The following is a 19,199-nucleotide window of genomic DNA, read 5'->3' on the forward strand; positions in this document are numbered from 1 at the left end:
ACTGTAATAGTACACGTACGTATAATATGTTTGAACGTCGGCTGTGTTTGACGTCTCGTTGTGTCCGGTCCATGCGGCCGCGGCGTCGCGTAAGCGTCACGTTAGCAGCGGCATTCGAATAAAAAAGGAATTATTTATTGTTACGCCCATCCGATTTAATTGAGAAACAAAAACAAACACTACCAGACCAAAATAATATTGAACAGGTTACGCATACAACTTTTAAACCTATTTTGTCTTTAAAATGACAGCAGCAGGTGGTGATCAAGAGCTTCCTCAGGTGAGACAGCCAAAGAATGAGTAATTTGGCCTTATTTTAATGGACCTAGGGTCTAGGCTAGGGTTAGCTTCAATAATTTAGAATTATTGATCATTCTTACTTTTAGGGTAACCAAATCAAATTATCAGCGGTAAACGAATCGGCTTTTAAATATCACGATGAAGGTGGAGGATCAGACTCTAGGACTATACGAACTTTCCTTACACACCGTCGACGACGTTCAAAAAGCACTTCGTCGGTAAACATCAAAGACGAAGATCAAAGCGATGATGGCGACGCACCTGTCAAGGGCAACCCATCTGCAGTCACACGAACTGGAAGCCTGCCAGAAGTAAATGGGTTACTCAAACGCAAATCAAACGGCCAGCTCCGTGATTTCATAGTAGTATGTCTTACAATATTATTTCTATCTATAAGCTATAAGGCTACTTAGATTGTTATAAGGGAAATTAAATAGGACATGCATATTAAATATGCTATGCCTAGGCTAGTTATAATATGCGATGAACAGCAACACATCAAGCTCTCTCACGTAATAAATGCGTGTTAATTTGATAATTAAACAATCATTTGAAGTAAATCATTACTTGAATTTTAATTGAAATGCGAAGAAACTTTTCCACAACATACACATCAGTCTTACTACACTATTACGTAATGTGTAATTGCAAAAAGTGGTCCTGTATTAGTGTTCGGGAGATTTAAACCCAGGTCTTGCATTAAGAAAATCAAGTTCAACAAAATGTGACCAACAGCTTTTATACAATTTATTTTATATTCTTTTACAATTTTAGTTAAAAGAATCAAGTTGTCCAAAATTGGAACAGGTAAAAGCTGCCGATAATTGCAATAAAAAGTAAGAATGTTACCTTCACTATTATGATCATTCCTACCACCATTATCATTATTTCTCATCATTCCTACCATCATTATCATTATTATGATCATTCCTACCATCATTATCATTATTTATCATCATTCCTACCATCATTATCATTATTATGATCATTCCTACCATCATTATCATTATTTCTCACTATGTTATCAATGTAAGTTCGATGTGGGAAGAGTTGCTGAACACCAAAGTTCACCAACATACATTACTGCTTTGCATGCGTAATGATTATTTCTTGTTCCAATTTAGTTTTGGAGATTTACGAATGCCTCGTGTGGATCAAGAACGTAGAGAGTCTGATAGCAGCTCAACTCAAACAACAACACCTACACTAGTGCCTCCTGATATCAGTACCTTTGCAACTCGGCCGAAAATGTACAGTCGTCCTGTGAAATATCGTGGTAGGTCCAACAACAAGACTCGGTAAATCGTAACAGAAGTTTAAAAAAAAGTAACGCATAGATTTCAATGGTATTCAGTTGCAGAAAGGCACTCTTGGTTGCAGTAACGACAATAATGTAATAATAACTTGAGACAATGAATTTAATTTTTTTTTGGATAGGTATTTTAGAAAAAGAAGAGATAATGCTGCTTATTGATGATTACCAGAAAAATCAAACGACACTACAGGAGCAAGTAAGTATAAACTGTAAATATAAATTTATTTTTTATTTAACCCTAACCAATACAAGCGAGGTATTGCCCCAGTGAATTAAATTATAGGCCCGTGTGAGCGCACCGGATCTAATTATCAATCTAAAGATTCCAAAGACTTTTGGATCTTGTGTGAATCCAGTTTTCACGTCTTTTTAACGGTTGATTGATTTCTTTGTTGCTGTTCCAGTTACGCGAACTTCAGCAGCAATGCCAGGAAAAGGAATTCCATATGAAAAAGATGACGGAACAACTATGCAAGAGTATGGTCAGAAATACGAAACTAGAACATGAAAGAAGTAAGAATGATTAAGAAAGGTCATGGGGCTACGTCTTATGGGGTAGGGGTTGGATATCAGTCAATAGGCCTAGTACGTTGTTCTTTCTGATTACATTTGACAAAACATTTCTAAAACTCTGCACTGATTCAATTTCTCCTTTTTAGTTGATGTATCTTTCTTTTCTGCCTTACAAACATCATGATCAATTTTATCGATTCTAGATTCGACGACGGGATTGTTTACAGTTTGAAATTATTCATTCAGTGAATCTTTTGTGATTCATCTCTCTTTCTATTATTTCCTTAACATTTTTGTTTTCTTAAAACACGTTTATTTCACCTTTAAAAAGCTTTAAAAATTAATAATTGTGTTTATCATTTGAAGCAATAATGCAATCAACTGTAGAGAGACTTTCCAGTGATCAGCATGAAAAAGAACGAAGACTTATAGCGACTGAAAAGAACCTGAGGATGACGCAGAAAGATCTGTATGAAATAACAAGAAAAAGAGTAATGTTTTCCTTCAGGTCATTTCCACCAAACCCTGTTCCCGCTATTACATTCAATTGCTAATACATTGTATCTCATCCATTTCTATAGTTTTCATGGATTAGTTTACCTCCTAAAGCTTCATTCGTTGTAACTCATTGCCTCAATAAATGTGTCTACACTATCACACTTTATGACAACAAAATGCGATATGCCCATATATAGATATATCACTACCATATTTGGGCACGTCCCACTTTTTTTCGTCAAATTAGTTTGATAGTGTACACAGAGCTTTAGAGCCGGCCTTATGTCCTAAAGTTTCACCAGTGATTAATAAAAGATCCGAGTCTTGCATGTATATTATGCAAATTGGACCAAATTCCCATCTACGTTATTCTATAACCGCGCCTTCATAAGCTGCTATAAACTCTTTTCAAAAAAGTATAGCATACACCTCTATTGAATGCGCTTGCGCGATCAAATGTCCTGGAGTTTACCGCTTACCAAATAAATGCTTGATCTTAAAAGGAGGCATGATAAGTAAAATAAGTAGATATAAACATTTTGTATGGTATTAGGATAAGCTGAAGAAGGACTACCAAGAGCTGTGTGCAACGCAGAACAAACTGGTCGAAAGCAGCGTGGCACCGTTACATGACAAAATAAACAATATGAAGGAAGACCGAAAAAAACTTCGTCAGAAGATAAATAAATTAAAAGATTTGCTTAAAGGAAAAGAGGTTAGTTTAGAACAACAGAAAAGATACATTACAATTTGTTTTATGTACCCAAAAATCCGGGCGATTTCCGCTAAACGGCACGAAATCACCGAAAAACAGCTATTTTTTGAAAGTTTTTTCAATGTAACTTTGTTATTAATTGACCGATTTTTATGGCTGTTTCGACATTGTAATGCCTAATTAAGTACCTACAATGTCATTTTTTTTTTAATTTAAAAAAACTTAAAACGTCGTCGGCATTGATTTTTAAAGTTAGACGATTTGAAAATTGCCCTGTGTTAAAGAATAGGCTTGTTTTGCAAATTTGTTGAGATCTTTACAAAAACGTTCATAACGTTTGACCTATTTATCCAATGATATTGGCTGTTCCACCATGCAAAAGCTAATTAATCAAGCTTTCTAATAACCTAAAGTAAAATTTGATTGGTTCAGATACTTCGTCGGCACAGCCCCTTTTTGAAGCAGTGTTTTAGTTTGTCAGTGACCGGCTAGTGTTAAAGGATATGCGAAAATTTTCGAAGTCGACAAAGCTTTCCTTAACAATCAGAACGTAACGTTAAAACTAAAATTACAGTTGCTGAAAAACTACTTATCCAAAACGCTTAATTTTTTCACGAAAGTTAAGAGTTATTATCCCTTATTTGTAATATGTAAATATATTTAAGATTAGGGTACAGGATTTTTTACATAAATAGTTTTAAAACACTTGGTTTATTTGAAAACCACCAGCGTGGTTTTGCCGTATTGGCGGACTCGTCCATTTTACTAATAGGACAAGGATTGTAGCACATATAAAACGTTGAATTTGACCTATGTGGTTTCCATTTCTGTTTTCTAATGTAAAATTAATATTATATTATTAGTATCTCTATGTAATATATTATATATTCATATTGTACTAGTTAGCATCTACATACTGTTATACTGCACTTTGTTTTGATGATTTTTCAACACAGGGAGTTGGTATACCCTTAGTTCTACTAAAATTATTATTACTTTTATTTGTTTGTGCAATATTTGAAGATTGCTATAAAAATAGAAATAATTTAAATATAATATATTTAACAGATTAAGTGTACGCACTATGCCTATGGAACAGATTGCCTATTGGGCGTAGTTCAGTATGACACATCTGATGTTCTATTATTACCTTCTGTATCAGCCTCCGCCCTTTTGGGATTTTTTTCTATACAATACTTATTGTTAATGTACCATAGTTATTTTAAGGGGAATAGTCTCCTAATAAATAGTTCTTAACACTCTAACATTGTTCTTTTGTACCTATTGTATTGCTTTGTTTTCTTGTATTAAAAACTTGTGTTAACTGTCTGAAAGTTACCTCCTAGCAAAGTGGGACGACCCAACATGGTTCATTAACCACCACTGTATTAGGGAGCAGATAGAGATCAACTAATAAGAACCCAATGCACTAAAATTAAATAGGCCAAAAAAACAAAACAAATTGTAATGATAAACAATTAAAATAAACAACAAATAATTGTCAGCCTATACAATTCCATTAAACATTGTAAGTTTGAAATTTGTCGAATCTCTTGCAACTATAACTCGTATCATTTTGTACCCGTGTTTCAACAGTGGAAATTACTTTTTTCCAATTTGTAGACAAATTGATGTGGTTTTTCCTCTATTTTCTACGTATGAAACAACACATTTTTTTCCTTTGTAGTCCTATGTATGGATAAACATTACTATTAAAATATATAAAAAAATTGTTTTTCTATTTTATTTTTCATTTTCTTCGAATATTTTTTACCGAAGAATCGAATAAATTACACGGAAAACAAACTACTCGTAAGTAACCATTTATCAGTTTAGTTTAAAATATTACATTATTTTCTAGTGTGGGCAAAACGAAATGTAAACGCGATGATCTGAAAACTGGTTAAAATGAAATGAAAAATGAAACCCCAAATTAAGGAGCCATTATCGTCACACGTCGACCATTTATGTATTGTTAATCATTTTCAATAATTCCGTTGGATGTTTCTAGGCTCACAAAATTCTTCTTGATACGTTGAAACATGTGGTATCGCCAGAACCATGTGATGTGACTGACCAATCTGGATCTGCGTTGCACGAGCACGCAGTGGTCAGTGAGGAGCGCACACCTGAACAAAACTACTCCAGAAGACATTCAATTCAAGGCAGTCGAGATGGGCAGAATAGTAGTCTTCACAAATCTAAAAGCAACACTCCAACAGAAAGACGAAAGTCACACACACGAAGCAGATCTAGTGGTAGTCGTCAACGAAAACAAGTAACTGAAGACAGTTTAGATAACAGTTTAGAAAACAAAGAAAAGTTATTCCGTGACGAGAACATCAAACAAGATCACCTGTCTATAGATGAAAATCCGGAACAACAGGGAATTTTCAGTGAGCATAGCAGTCTTCTTAGTGGGCCTTTAACTTTTTTACAATCAGATGCAGTAGAGGCGTCGTCCTTGTTTAAGGAACTTGTCTCCTATGATTTAAGTGGGTCACCGAATGGTACAAATGATTTAGCAGAGGGTCTATTGTTACGAAAGCAAGAATTAGATAACCATTTCATGAAAGCAAGAGATAGGTAAGTGAGCGTGGCATCAACACCGTTTGCAAATAACTTAATTATTTGCAAGTAATTCTAGGCGACAGTCTGGCTATCGTTGTAGTGCCGCTGTAGCGCGCAACGCCTAATACTTGCGTATTCCTTGAATACTTAAGCCGGCACACGAGCCCGTAATTAGAAAGTCACGGAACCGATTCCAATTATATCAAATTTCATTACCGTTTAATTACATACTTGACGTAACATACATGCAGCTACTGACCTAATTATTTCGCAGTTAATTCCCATCGTTTTACTCACCATTATAGATATAGTGTTTCGAGTATTTGTATATTTACACAGGTAAATATAAAGTTACGGAAACCCAATAAAATTGAATAATGCATCTTACGCATTGAATTACATAACGTACACGGTTAAATTACTAGATACTGTACATAAATAAATTTCTAAAATTATCATACATCATTAGGTTATTTAAGCCAAAAAATATTTAAAATATAATAAATAATTGTTTACGTAATTACATATAATTTCATGATGTTTAAATACATAAATAATAATAAATATAAAAATAAGTAGTTTGCGTTGAATGGCCGATTCACAGAGAGTTCACTAGATAACCTAGTTGGCAGGGCTATTGCAAAGAAACACAATACTCAAAAGTAAGCCAAAATATCGGGGGAGTGGGGATTAAAATAACATTTCTGCTGAATTGTCATCGTGTTTATTGTTTGCATTGTGAAAGGTCCTGGCAATATGTTTACGTGGTCCAACGAGACGGGTGCTTAACATTTTATGAGAATAAGAAACAAGAGCAGAAAGAAATTGTGAAAGACGCCTGCGCAGTGCAGGACCTTCGAAATGCGATTGTGACCCAAGCTGTGGATTATTCAAAGAGAAAACACGTATTCAGAGTTAGGTAAGAAGCCTCAGTGTTATTTGTAGCTATTAGTAACATTGATAATTGATTATATACCGATGACATTCAGTGATATCGAACGCGTCAACCAATGACGTCATTTGCTACGCACGTCGTTTGTTCTAGTCTCCTGTAAGGCGCGATAATGCACGATGATTTATATCTTTGGGAAAACTCTATCATTAAGAAGCTTTTAAATCGATTAAAAATTGAATCAAAACCAATGGATGAAGATTTTGTTTCTTTCCTCATCAAGCATATTTCCATTAAAATATGAACGTTAATTTGCTGTATTTTGTTTCACTTGCTTCTGCGTTTATATAATTGTAACAATAAACGTAATTAACTACAAAGATAATACCAGTTTCAGACGTGCTAATGTAACATGCATATCTCCCAGGATAATTTTCCGAGTTACAACGCTTTCACACGTTATTTTGTCACGGTGTAATGTATGCAAGTGCCGTGTAAGAACTCGTTAGAAATACTATTGTTATTATGTACATCGATGTAATCTTTACAGACCTGGATGTTCGACCTGATTGGATTTTGGAACACAGGCTAGGAACCCTGTTGTTACATTTTGTATTTCTGTAGTGTGAATTGGTAAAAGCCTCCTTTTCACCAGTACTGCTTTTCATTGATGTCGTTTCAACAGCGTTGCTTTCTTAGAGCTGTTGATCATATATTGCTTTCATTTCAGGTTTGCAAATGGAATCCAGTATTTGTTTCAAGCCCAAGACGGCCGAGAGATGATGTTCTGGATCTGCAGCATGGACAGTGCTTCGAAGGGAAAGAGATTCCTACCAGAAGGCTCTAATCTCCTCCAACCGCAGTCAGGCTCACCGGGCAAGGTCGACAGACTGCATCAATTCATCCGGGGTGGAATTTCCGCTCTGGCAAAAATTTAATAACATATATTGTGGAAGATAGTTGTATTTTTTAGTAAACTCACAAATTTACAACATATAATGTATGCCTTCAATATATCTTTAAAATGATATATTTTGAGAAAGAATAAATTAATTTTAAAAATGACATGATTAATTCCTTTTGTTCTTTATAAATGATTGACCAATTTTCAGTCAATTACTCAAGGGCGAGATGTCAACGAATTGGACATTTATTTCTAGGTAAGGTAAGATCATTTGTTTCGTCCTTCGAACAGGAAAAATTGATTCGGTAACTATTGGAAGAGAGTAGATAGGGCATCTTCTGCCTACCTGAAAGGATTCTACACATTTTCTCCCTGTCTGCAAGGTTTTTACAAATCTTCTCTCTGCATCCTCAGTTAATTTTCTACAAATCGTTCCTCTTCCTCCTCGGTCACGTTTCTACAAATCCTTCCTCTTCCTCCTCCTCCTCGGTCAAGTTTCTACAAATCCTTCCTCTTCCTCCTCGGTCAAGTTTCTACAAATCCTTCCTCTTCCTCCTCGGTCAAGTTTCTACAAATCATTCCTCTTCCTCCTCGGTCAGGTTTCTACAAATCGTTCCTCTTCCTCCTTGGTCAAGTTTCTACAAATCTTCTCTCTGCATCCTCGGTCAAGTTTCTACAAATTTTCTCTCTTCCTCCTCTGTCAAGTTTCTACAAATCGTCTATCTTCCTCCTCGGTCAGGTTTCTAAAAATCTTCTCTCTACCTCCTGAGTCAGGGTCTCCACAAATCTTCTCTCTGCCTCCTCGGTCAAGTTTCTACAAATCTTCTCTCTATCTCCTCGGCCAGGTTTTCTTACAAATCGTCCCTCTTCCTCCTCAGTCAGGTTTCTACAAATTTTCTCTCTGTCTGCAATGTTTCTACAAATCTTCTCTCTGCCTCCTCGGTCAGGTTTCTACAAATCTTCTCTCTGCCTCCTGATTCAGGTTTCTACTAATCTTCTCTCCGCATCCTGATTCAGGGTTACTACAAATCTTCTCCCTGCCATCCCGATTAATGTTTCTACACATCTTCTCCCAAACTATTGGGCTAGGTTTCTACAAAATCCAGTCCCTCTTTCCGGAGCCAGGAGTTTCTACAAAATCAGCTAAAACACAACAGTCAAAAAACCACTTGTTCTTAGTTTAGAAAGCTATTTAATATTTAAATGTATAGCTCTGTGCAATCAATGATTTTGCAAAAAAAATTACCTGAATATTTCATTTTTATTCACTAAATTATACAATAATATATATAGAAGACTATAGTATAATATACAAAACTCGTAAAAGAGCCAACAACAAAGATTGAGTGTTTCTTATCGACCAAAAATGCCTTTGTTCTGTACTGATCTCTTTCATTATTTAGTATTATTAAAATATTTTACTGCAATTTTATTTTACTAGTTATAATACATCAATACTGAATACTGTATTTAGGTCATTTTTTCATAAAGGGTAGACAAGAATACATTTGTAAAAGTTAAAGCCCCGCGCACACAATGATGGTACCAAAGAATCTGTACCCAAACAAGATATTTTAATCAATCTTATTGATACATTGAATCAATCTGATTGAATCAATCTGATTGAATGAATCAATCTGATTGAATGAATAAACCAATCTGATTGATTGAATCATTCAATCTGATTGAATCAATCATTCAATCTGATTGAATCAATCATTCAATCTGATTGAATCAATCATTCAATCTGATTGAATCAATCATTCAATCTGATTGAATCAATCATTCAATCTGATTGAATCATTCAATCTGATTGAATCATTCAATATGATTGAATCAATCATTCAATATGATTGAATCAATCATTCAATATGATTGAATCAATCATTCAATCTGATTGAATCAATCAATTTGATTGAATGAATCAATCTGATTGACTCAATATGATTGAAAGAATCAATGCATACTGTACATAATGTGTTTAGATTTTATTTAAACTTGAGGGAGATGGGTACACTGAAGACAGGACTACAGTCTTCATTTCAAATCAATTAAATCTTGTTATATAAATTTCTAACATGTCATTCAATCTACCCCTTAAATTCAGACTACTTTTAATCTAGACTTTCTATACAGAAAGATTTTTTCTTTTTCATTTTTTTTTTCATGCACGCTTGAATAAAAAGTTTACAAATTGTATTATGGGTACAGTTTTCATATACATCCCTGGTTATCTCATATTAAGCAAATGCCTATAACATGTAATAGGACATTTTTGTAATAGTTAATGTACAAAATAACAATTCTATTGTGAGGGAGTACGTTAAAAAGAGGATAACTATGGATTTGTGCACAGTATCTAAAATCATTGGTAGCGCCAAGTATAACAAAGGAATAGGGCCTTTTGATGTTGTGACATAGAACCAAGACTACAAAGCAAGAACTGGGACGGTGCTATGACATTACAATTTCCAATGGAAATAGAGTAGCAATATTGTCAGACAATGCATATCTTTTAATCATTACATGAAAAGTGCTCCTTTTCGAATTTTGACAACATTTTTTCACATTGAACTAGGTTTACACTGTCAATCTGATTAAGCCAGTTTTATTCAAGGGATTAAGACTGTGCGTAAAAACCATTTCATAGCAATTTCCATAGGTTAACATAGGGAGCTTTACCAATCACCAGTAGCAAGATAGCTTAACACGACTACTCCACCAAACAGAACCTATCTCACTGCTGATTGGTTAGCAAGCACATTCAAGTGTTTATTATGCTCTTTTGCTTTGGAGTCGTTGGTGCTGAAATCCCTATTCTTACCGGCGACACCAATACGTCAAATTATACTGTTTAAATAGAAGACAAATTATACTGTATCTTGTTTAAATGAAGTCTTCTATATAGAATCCCTCTAGTTAAAGAACATGTTAATATCTATGGAGGATTAGTACCAATTGTACATACTAATGGAATTCTAGGGACAGAAACTGTTAATACTATTATCAACCAAAAAGTAAAAACAAGAGCCTTAATAATGCAGACGCCAAATCAATGAATGTCATACAAAACAAACTGTAAAAGAAATACAGTAAATTCTCATATAAGGCAAATAAGATAACATTTTTATCCAGGAGAAATTTATAATTAAGTTGATGTTCAGGAATATAAAGATTGTTTACCATCAATTAATGTACAGTATATAATAACTTTTGATGGGTTTTAATCATTACTAAAAAATGTTAAGGTACTTTAAGCTATTTCCATTAAAAGAAAAATTCATATATTTTAATATTCACAGTTTAGTTTTAGTTGAATGGCTGTCGAGGGCATTCTGAAATATCAGAAACCTAATTATATTATTTCACAAATTTAGAATGGTAAATGTAGGTCATATAGATGACATGTAATTCACAATCAAAGTTAGTGATTCAAACAGTCACCTTATATGCGAGGATTGATGGTACTTGTGACATGACTATCAAATACTGTTGGCCTATTAGTGTTCATTATGGAAATAGTAGTACCGGAATGTGACGTTTATACCAAGTTTATAGAACATAAAAAATATATCTAGGAATACAACTTTTCACTATTACAATCTCAAAAAGAGGTAGATTTATGTCATCACATCTCAAATAAAAAAATTCAGGCATTTCATTCGTAAAAATTTATATAGATCTTTAGCAAATTTCACACACTCTTTACACAGCGGCTATCATCTCCATCCCATATGATTAAAGTCACACACATTCTTTCCAAAATATTAAACCAAAAAGATATCTCACTTTGGAACCTTGACAAATACATCATTGTACTACAGAAAATGTTGTCAAATATACGTGTGTGGCGCACCTATTTATCAAGACCACATATTATACTGCAACACAAAAATTCATGTAGAGTAAACATTTTTAAATTTGTGGTACACAAATATTTACTGTGAATCTATATTTTCGAAGCATCAATATATTTGTGACAAAAAAAACAAACAAAATTATATATACTGTGGTAGTACAACGTATTATTGCGACACCTAATTCATTTTGTATACTATTAATTTATATATTCATGACACACTAATTTCTTTGTGTCATTACTAATTTATTTGTCGGGGGGCCAGATGGTATACCTAACAGGCGGTGAGTGAAGTGGAGTCCTCAACTGGTGTCATGGAGTTGATGGTGTTCAGAGGTCTGAATGAGAAGATAGCTGGATCACACAGAAGTCTTGGAGGAATGCGACTGTTGCAGTTCGACACACTCTGAGGGGAAAAAAAGAGAAAGAAATTTAGAAGACAAGAAATTTACTTTTTATTTGAGTTTGAATTTTCCTGAACATTCTCACTATACCCAGTTTACATAAACACCTGGTATACCCACTATCATGTACATATTACAGTGCCAGATACACGTTGAAATTGGGTGGGGCCTAACAATTGTAACAAGGCCATATACATGGCTGCAGTCGCATGCTCAAATTTTAGTTAGTGTTTACCGACCAACCGATCGACATAGTTAGCTGTAGAGTCATGTTTGCACGCGACTAAAAATGTACTGAAATAACTATTCTATCTTTCAACATTTATAAAGGTCATGAATTATTCATGATTTCTGCCTTAGCCTCATAGGAGAAAAAATAATGCACCCTGGTCGGGTGTCAGAGAATAGCTGTACATTTTTAATGTAAATGCAACTTTCAAATTAATATTAATCACAAATATTGAAGAAATCTATTTAAAAAAAATGCACCTTTCAAATTCATGTTAATTATAAATATTGGAAAAAATCTATTAATAGTAATATTTATGACTCATGGCTGTCATTAGCAAATTAATTATCAATTAGTAAAAGTACTAATTACCTATTACACTAATTAACTAATAGGGTCATCATTGCCCGACACAGGTGAAATACAAATATAGCATCATCTTTTATAATATTAACACAGATATATTTTGTTTGGAGGTCATAAACAGAGCAATTAAAATCAATGTAGAAGATGCTAAGACTGCAGTTTTAGAATAGAATAGTCTTTAATAAATATCAAGGCTTGATAGATAGAAAGCAAGCAAGCATAAGGTCTACCGTAACAGCATGATATGCCATCCAGGCAAGTTAATTGAGATTAGGTGCCTTGATGGTTAAGATTTTCATCCAGGGACCTATGTTAATAATGTTCTATCAAATATAACCCACGCTCATAATGCATCATGGAGAAACAAGTAAAACCACACTCACTTAATGAAATTACATGATCTGAAACTATCTTACTGAAATCTTATAAGAAAGATAATAAATGAGACTGTGTATAATAGATCTATAGAGAAATAACACCCACATACAGTAACACACCTAAAAATTAATTTTTTTTAAAAACAATGTTGGAAAAAGTTAATTCCTGTTATTCGAGGATAGTATACTGTATGCTTGGCTTTAAATTGTTATTATTTATTCACACAACAATTCATTGTAAATCATAACAGTCAACTTTATTTGTAGTCAAGGCATAAAGAATCCAGCGAATGAATTCCAGTTTAAGGGTGGCAAAGTAGACATACAAAAAGATAGGTAAAAAAGAAAATAAATGGTAAATATAACCAATGTCAATTTATTTAAGGCCATCGTTTAATGTACTGTATGATAAATGTTCCTTCTGTATGGCAAACGGTCCCTATATACTGTACTGTATGGTAAATGGTCCCAACTGTGTATGGCAAATTTGTATGGTAAATGGTCCATACTGCACATGGTAAACGGTTCCTACAGTACATGTACTGTATGGTACAGTAAATGGTCCATACTGTATGGTAAAATGTCCCTATATACTGTATGGTAAATTGTCCCTATGCACTGTAGTGTACTTTATGGTAAATGGTCCCTACTCTATACAGTATGGTATGGTCTCTACTCTATACAGTATGGTATGGTCCCTATCTGTAAACTGTATGGTAAATGGTCCCTATACTATACACTGTATTGTATATAGTCTCTGGTAATTGGTTTCTATACTCTATATACTGTATGGTAAATCGTCCCTATATACTGTATGGTAATACGTATCCCAATGAAGCGGATTTCAAAAGTTACGAATCATTTAAAGACGGGAACTTTTTGGGCATTTTTTAGACGCTCGCAAAATCCCTAATACCAATTTTGAAGGGCCATATTACATTGGGATACCTAATGGTAAATGGTCCCTACTCTATACAGTATGTATTGTCCCATGTACTGTACTGTATAATGGTCCATACTGTATGGTAAGTGGTTAAAATACTGTATGGATGTATCTTACAGTACAGTACTGTAATACTGTATATGGTATGCCAAAAATTATTACTAAATAACGAGAAAACAGTGGAGAATAACAAACTGCAAAACCTGTCCTGAATTTTAGAAAAAATATCATGCAATACATGATAACAATGGAACTCAATCAAATTGTATCTAGGGACTTGAAATGTATCAAGTTAGTAGTTAGTACTAGCAAGTAGCCAAAATCCCTTTAGTTAATGTTTCATGCATTTAAAATACTATGCTTAATATCCATATGATGACGATTTGATCTCCACAGATAAGAGAATTAACATTACAACATATCTGAATTTTAAATGAAAATCTATTCAATCCAGTAGGCTGCAAATTTATTCAAGATTAGCATGGGATTTGCAGCCGATGAGATCCCTTTAGTTAAAAGTTTAACGCCTTTCAAATTGATAGCATGTGAATAAAAGCTATTGATTTATGCCAAGTCTTGCTTGTTTCCATTGATCTTGTTAACAACATACCATAATGCAGAGTAAAAAAACCAATATAATTAACATACACGTTAGTAAAATACCTTCCTAAAAAAACAGTGTGCACAGAAAAACAAAAATAGGCCTACACGTAGTCTGTGGGTGTTAATTATATCTTTCCAAAAACCTTGGCTGTGGGTGATAATGGTACAGTATATTAGTATCGTACAATGTGCAGGGTAAAACAAATATCATTAACATACACGTTTAGGCCTAGTAAACTACCTTCCTAAAAAAATTTGACTTTGGCCATTGAATGATATTACCTGTACATTGTGCAGAGTAAAAATAAAAGGCCTAGGTTCAGGGTGAAAATGGCAGTTATTGTGTGTAGAGTAACACAAATATTGTTAAAGCTCAGGTACAGGCATGAATTTTAAATATAATATCTGGTTAATTGTACATAAATCAAATATTTGTAACAGAAATCAAGACGAAAAAACATGAATTTCCCTTAATATGGTCAAATACAACATTTGGCAAAATTCTGCCATAAAAACCAGGAAGACTTTTTTTCAGTAGTTAGGTAGTTTAACCTAATGTAATAACATGTCTGGTGACTCCCTAGAAGGTGAAAAAAGATGGTGGATATACGGTGGATAATTTTTGCTATAGCATGAAAATAAAAATCTGAAGTTGAATAAAAATACCAGAAATGTAAAATTCAAGTTATATTACCTATATTTAGTCATCTGATAACATTGTTTACCACACGATTTATTTTTCATAGCTTTTTTAAATGCCTCTCTATTTACAAAATGTGTGTACAAAAGAATAGAGATTTTACTGTGTAATTTGAACTACTGTATCCCCCCACTGATAAGAAAGTGCTTATTTTCAACAAACTCATGTAACACAAATAAAATCCCAAAAATTATGAAACATAGGGGAAACTATAGATCGATAATTATTGGAATGTATGATCAATAGAAATTTTTTGCCCGCATCTGGCCTTTAACATACGGAAGTCTGGTCAAATTATATCTTTCCAAAAACCTTGGCTGTGGGTGATAATGGTACAGTATATTACCGTACAATGTGCAGGGTAAAACAAATATCATTAACATACAGGTTTAGGCCTAATATACCTTCCTAAAAAAATTTGACTGAGGCCGTTGAATGATATTACCCACACAGTGTGCACAGTAAAAAAAAATTGTTTAAAAAAAATAGGCCTAGGTTGAGGGTGATAATGGCAGTAAAGTGTGTAAAATAACAGAAATATTGTCAAATTACAGTATATCTCTTTCCAAAAACCTTGGCTGTGGGTATTACTGTACGATGTGCAGATTAAAACAAATATCATTAACAAACATACCGAATAGGTATGTATAGACAAAGTTTAATCCTATGCCGTTCGTTGGTGATACAAATGGCATTACATTATCAAACACATGGCCTACAAGAAAACTAACATCAAACTGCATATATTGACCCAATTTAACACAAACTAAAACTAAATGTTTGATAATACATAAGCATATTCATCCAGGGGCTGCAAATGTTATCAGATGTAGATCATATGGGATTTGTAGCTACAGTTCCTTTATAACAATTTGTACAGTATGACTTTTGATCGCCATTCTATGAATGAAATGTTACCATAGTGAGGCTTGTTTACCTGTTTATTGTTACGTAAAGTTTTGGTTAAATTCAAATGGCAGGATTTATCACTGTGTATTAATGTATGTCAAAACAGTTTTACAGGGCTAGACAACTTATTTTCCTTGCATATATCTGTCTCACTTCTCATGCTGTTCACACCTCAGTACAGTATAGGAATTGATCTAATGTTCATGTAGTCCAAAGGAATAATGCCTTGAAAATACAGTTACCTATTTCTCAATGGATACTCTAAACTGTATTAAATGATTGCAGAAAGTGTAATAATTCTGTCTACTGTATTTGCTAACATCAATGAATAAAGTAACATTACCAAGCCTGAGAGAAGAGTTGAATGGTTCAAAGCGGCAAAAGTTCTAGAAAATATGCTTAACTCCAGTCTATTTAGCTAATCCTATCTAGGCTTTTATAGTCCCATTTTTTTTTATGGGGAAAAAACTCAACGTACAGTACTGTACTAAAATATAGCATTTTTAATTTGGTTGGTAATTGGTATGGTAATGTAATAGGAATTTTAGTACAGTTTCAGTACATTAGCACATACAGTAAGCGTATTAAAATGTAATACTATACTACAATACTGTATGCTTGGATCCTAGTAAAGTACACTATTGACCTGGGAATAATTTAGTTACATTTGCCAGGATTCAAATTTAGATTGCTTTAACATCAGGTGCATACATCAACCATTGAAGTACTGTATAACCTCCATGCATCAACAAACGAATGCAATTACACTGTGTAGTAGTATACTAATTCAATGTATACACTCCGTGAGCACTAGAAAGTTAAATATTTACCCAAGCACATCTCTTTTCTCAGTCAAATTAAACAATCTATTTAGTTTTATAAAATAAGGTCAGTAATATGACAATTCTGGTTCAAAGTTGCTATCGGGTAATTTGAGATTAGTTCCTTTGCCCAGTATCTTACCTTGGGCGTAATACTGAAGAGACTGATTAATGTGCTTTATTTAGCTGGGGAGGTTTGTTAAGGTTTGAATAAACACCCTTTTTTCATAAAGTCCTAAAGAGAATTGCAAACAAAGTTTAAAATAAAATTGTGATTGTTTTACTACATTTGACGCTTTGAGTATTGTGTAACCGAAGGGGCATGTTGGGTATGGGAAAAATTAGGGGGTGGGACTATACTTATATTGCATTAACAGTTGAATTTATTCTTGTGTGTGTCCCAATTTTAAACTACAGTAGCACATGGGGATTATACTCAATAAGTCATATACTGTAATACCATATATTATGGTAATTACTGATTTTACTATACTAATCACTTTTGACATGGTATCGTAACTATAGTACTGTTGCGTGCTAGAAACACTTGAGATAGATAGTAATTGTTTACATAGTCTAATGACAATAATCATTTTTATCTATGACCCTAGTTATCTTTACTTTCCGTATAATTGACAACATTCATGCACACTTGCGCTATTTGAAGTTTTCCGCTAATCTGCGAGACAATGGCACCTCCTATCTATGCCTCATCGTTGACTAAGTTCTTTCTATAGCTAGCTTTATTTACATATTAAATTGTAAATCCATTAGTTGCCAGCGATATAACATTGTATGTAAATTTGTATCGCTATCTTTTTATGAATGCAAATGAATTAGTTATACGCTTCAGAGAAAATCCATGCTTTCGTTCTTTCAGTACAGTAAGTGCGCTTGTAATTGTCAATGGAACTTGAACAATGGCCAGTAAGAACAACAAATATTTAACAGCAAATAACATGAATACAATAGATATACCAGTCTGTATCGTAAATTAAAATCCATTTTATCCATGGACTAGTAGACTTACTGTAGTACAGTAATACATTTTGGAAATTTAAGAATGGTTGTGATGTGCCCTTGAATTTAAATTGATTTAAAGGCATGTTACAACTAAAGTGTACAGGATATAATTTGTGTATAACAATAGCCATATAGAGTTTCTTATTATTACCATGCGATACTCATAAACTTGGTGATTAAAATGCACGTAGCTTGTAAACAAAGTTTTTAATGAAAACAATATCATTAAAATAAACATATTTCACCAGCAGAAGAGTATTATACTGGTTGAAATGATGTCACAGGATTTTGAAATAAGGGACAGGCCTTGTCTTTTGAAAATCATAGGTGTGCTACAAATTGCACTCCTCAATACATTCAGGGGTGCTGTAGGTGTGCTGTTTGTATTTTCGTGTGTAGAAGTTTACCAAATTTAGGCGTGTTGTAAATCGCACTCCTCAAGGGCAGTTTAAGAGTGTGTTAGGTGAGCACTCACTCGCCTTAAAAGACAAGGCCTGAAGGGAGGATGGGCCTACAAATGGTATCCAATGAAGTGCTGAACAAAACCTTTCATATTCCATTGTAAAACTTATGGGAAAGGAGAGGGGCCCTGTAAAGTAGTGTTTAATAGTGTATACAAAGGAATATCCAGATTTGGTATTGCTATATAAAAGCAACAACTATAGTATTGTTATTCACAGTAAAATCAATACAGCACAATCTTTAAAATATTACTGAATAAACTTACCCTAATCCGTACAGTCTTTGCCGCCCTGATGCCGTAAGGACATTTCTTCCTTACAATGGTTTTCTATTGAAGTAATAAAATGAAATTAAAATAATAATCAATAAAGATAATAATATTCATATGCAAAAATAATCTGGAGCCAAATGGATTACCATATTTCAATAAAAGCATGGAGACTTAATAACAGTAGAACTGCTATTAAGAGCGTGTGGCGCAGTGTGTTGGATGTTGGATTACTGATCGTAAGATTTTGGTTCAAATCAAACTCTCTCTACGTTGTTTGTATTCTTAGATCAAGACACAACTTTGCGCCGATTACTAGCTACATTATGGGAGTTTATTTCCATTTGTTTGATCAACAACAAAAGATGACCAGAGTAATAATGTGCAGCGCATTGAGAGTTTTTTTTATATGCGCTATATAAGAATGAACTATTATTATTACTAAGAGAATGTCTTCCAGACCTAAACAAAGTGACCCTTTAATAGGGTAGGCTGTAATGTAAACAATGCCACTGGTTTGTTTCATA

General features: G+C 33.6%; 2 protein-coding genes across 2 annotated transcripts in view; one reads left to right on the top strand and one right to left on the bottom strand.

The window, feature by feature from the left end:
- Positions 1 to 19,199, bottom strand: part of LOC144852814 (N-alpha-acetyltransferase 80-like) — a 29,564-nt gene that overhangs the window by 2,832 nt on the left and 7,533 nt on the right. Inside the window, exons 4-5 of the mRNA XM_078710794.1 lie at positions 18,670 to 18,732; positions 11,842 to 11,973 (exon numbers count right to left, since the gene is read on the bottom strand). Of these exons, the coding sequence (XP_078566920.1) occupies positions 11,842 to 11,973; positions 18,670 to 18,732 (195 nt within the window). The remainder of the gene's footprint in view (positions 1 to 11,841; positions 11,974 to 18,669; positions 18,733 to 19,199) is intronic.
- On the top strand, positions 148 to 7,747 carry LOC144851889 (uncharacterized). The gene is made up of 12 exons (XM_078709540.1): positions 148 to 280; positions 387 to 665; positions 1,075 to 1,136; positions 1,425 to 1,576; positions 1,738 to 1,811; positions 2,020 to 2,128; positions 2,495 to 2,619; positions 3,180 to 3,341; positions 5,121 to 5,153; positions 5,353 to 5,927; positions 6,658 to 6,831; positions 7,535 to 7,747. Exons 1-12 carry the CDS (start codon positions 245 to 247, stop codon positions 7,740 to 7,742), a joined length of 1,989 nt encoding a protein of 662 aa, XP_078565666.1. The 5' UTR covers positions 148 to 244; the 3' UTR covers positions 7,743 to 7,747.

This window comes from Antedon bifida, chromosome 9 (assembly GCF_963402885.1).
Source record: "Antedon bifida chromosome 9, ecAntBifi1.1, whole genome shotgun sequence".
In the NCBI taxonomy this organism is placed as follows: Eukaryota; Metazoa; Echinodermata; class Crinoidea; order Comatulida; family Antedonidae; genus Antedon; species Antedon bifida.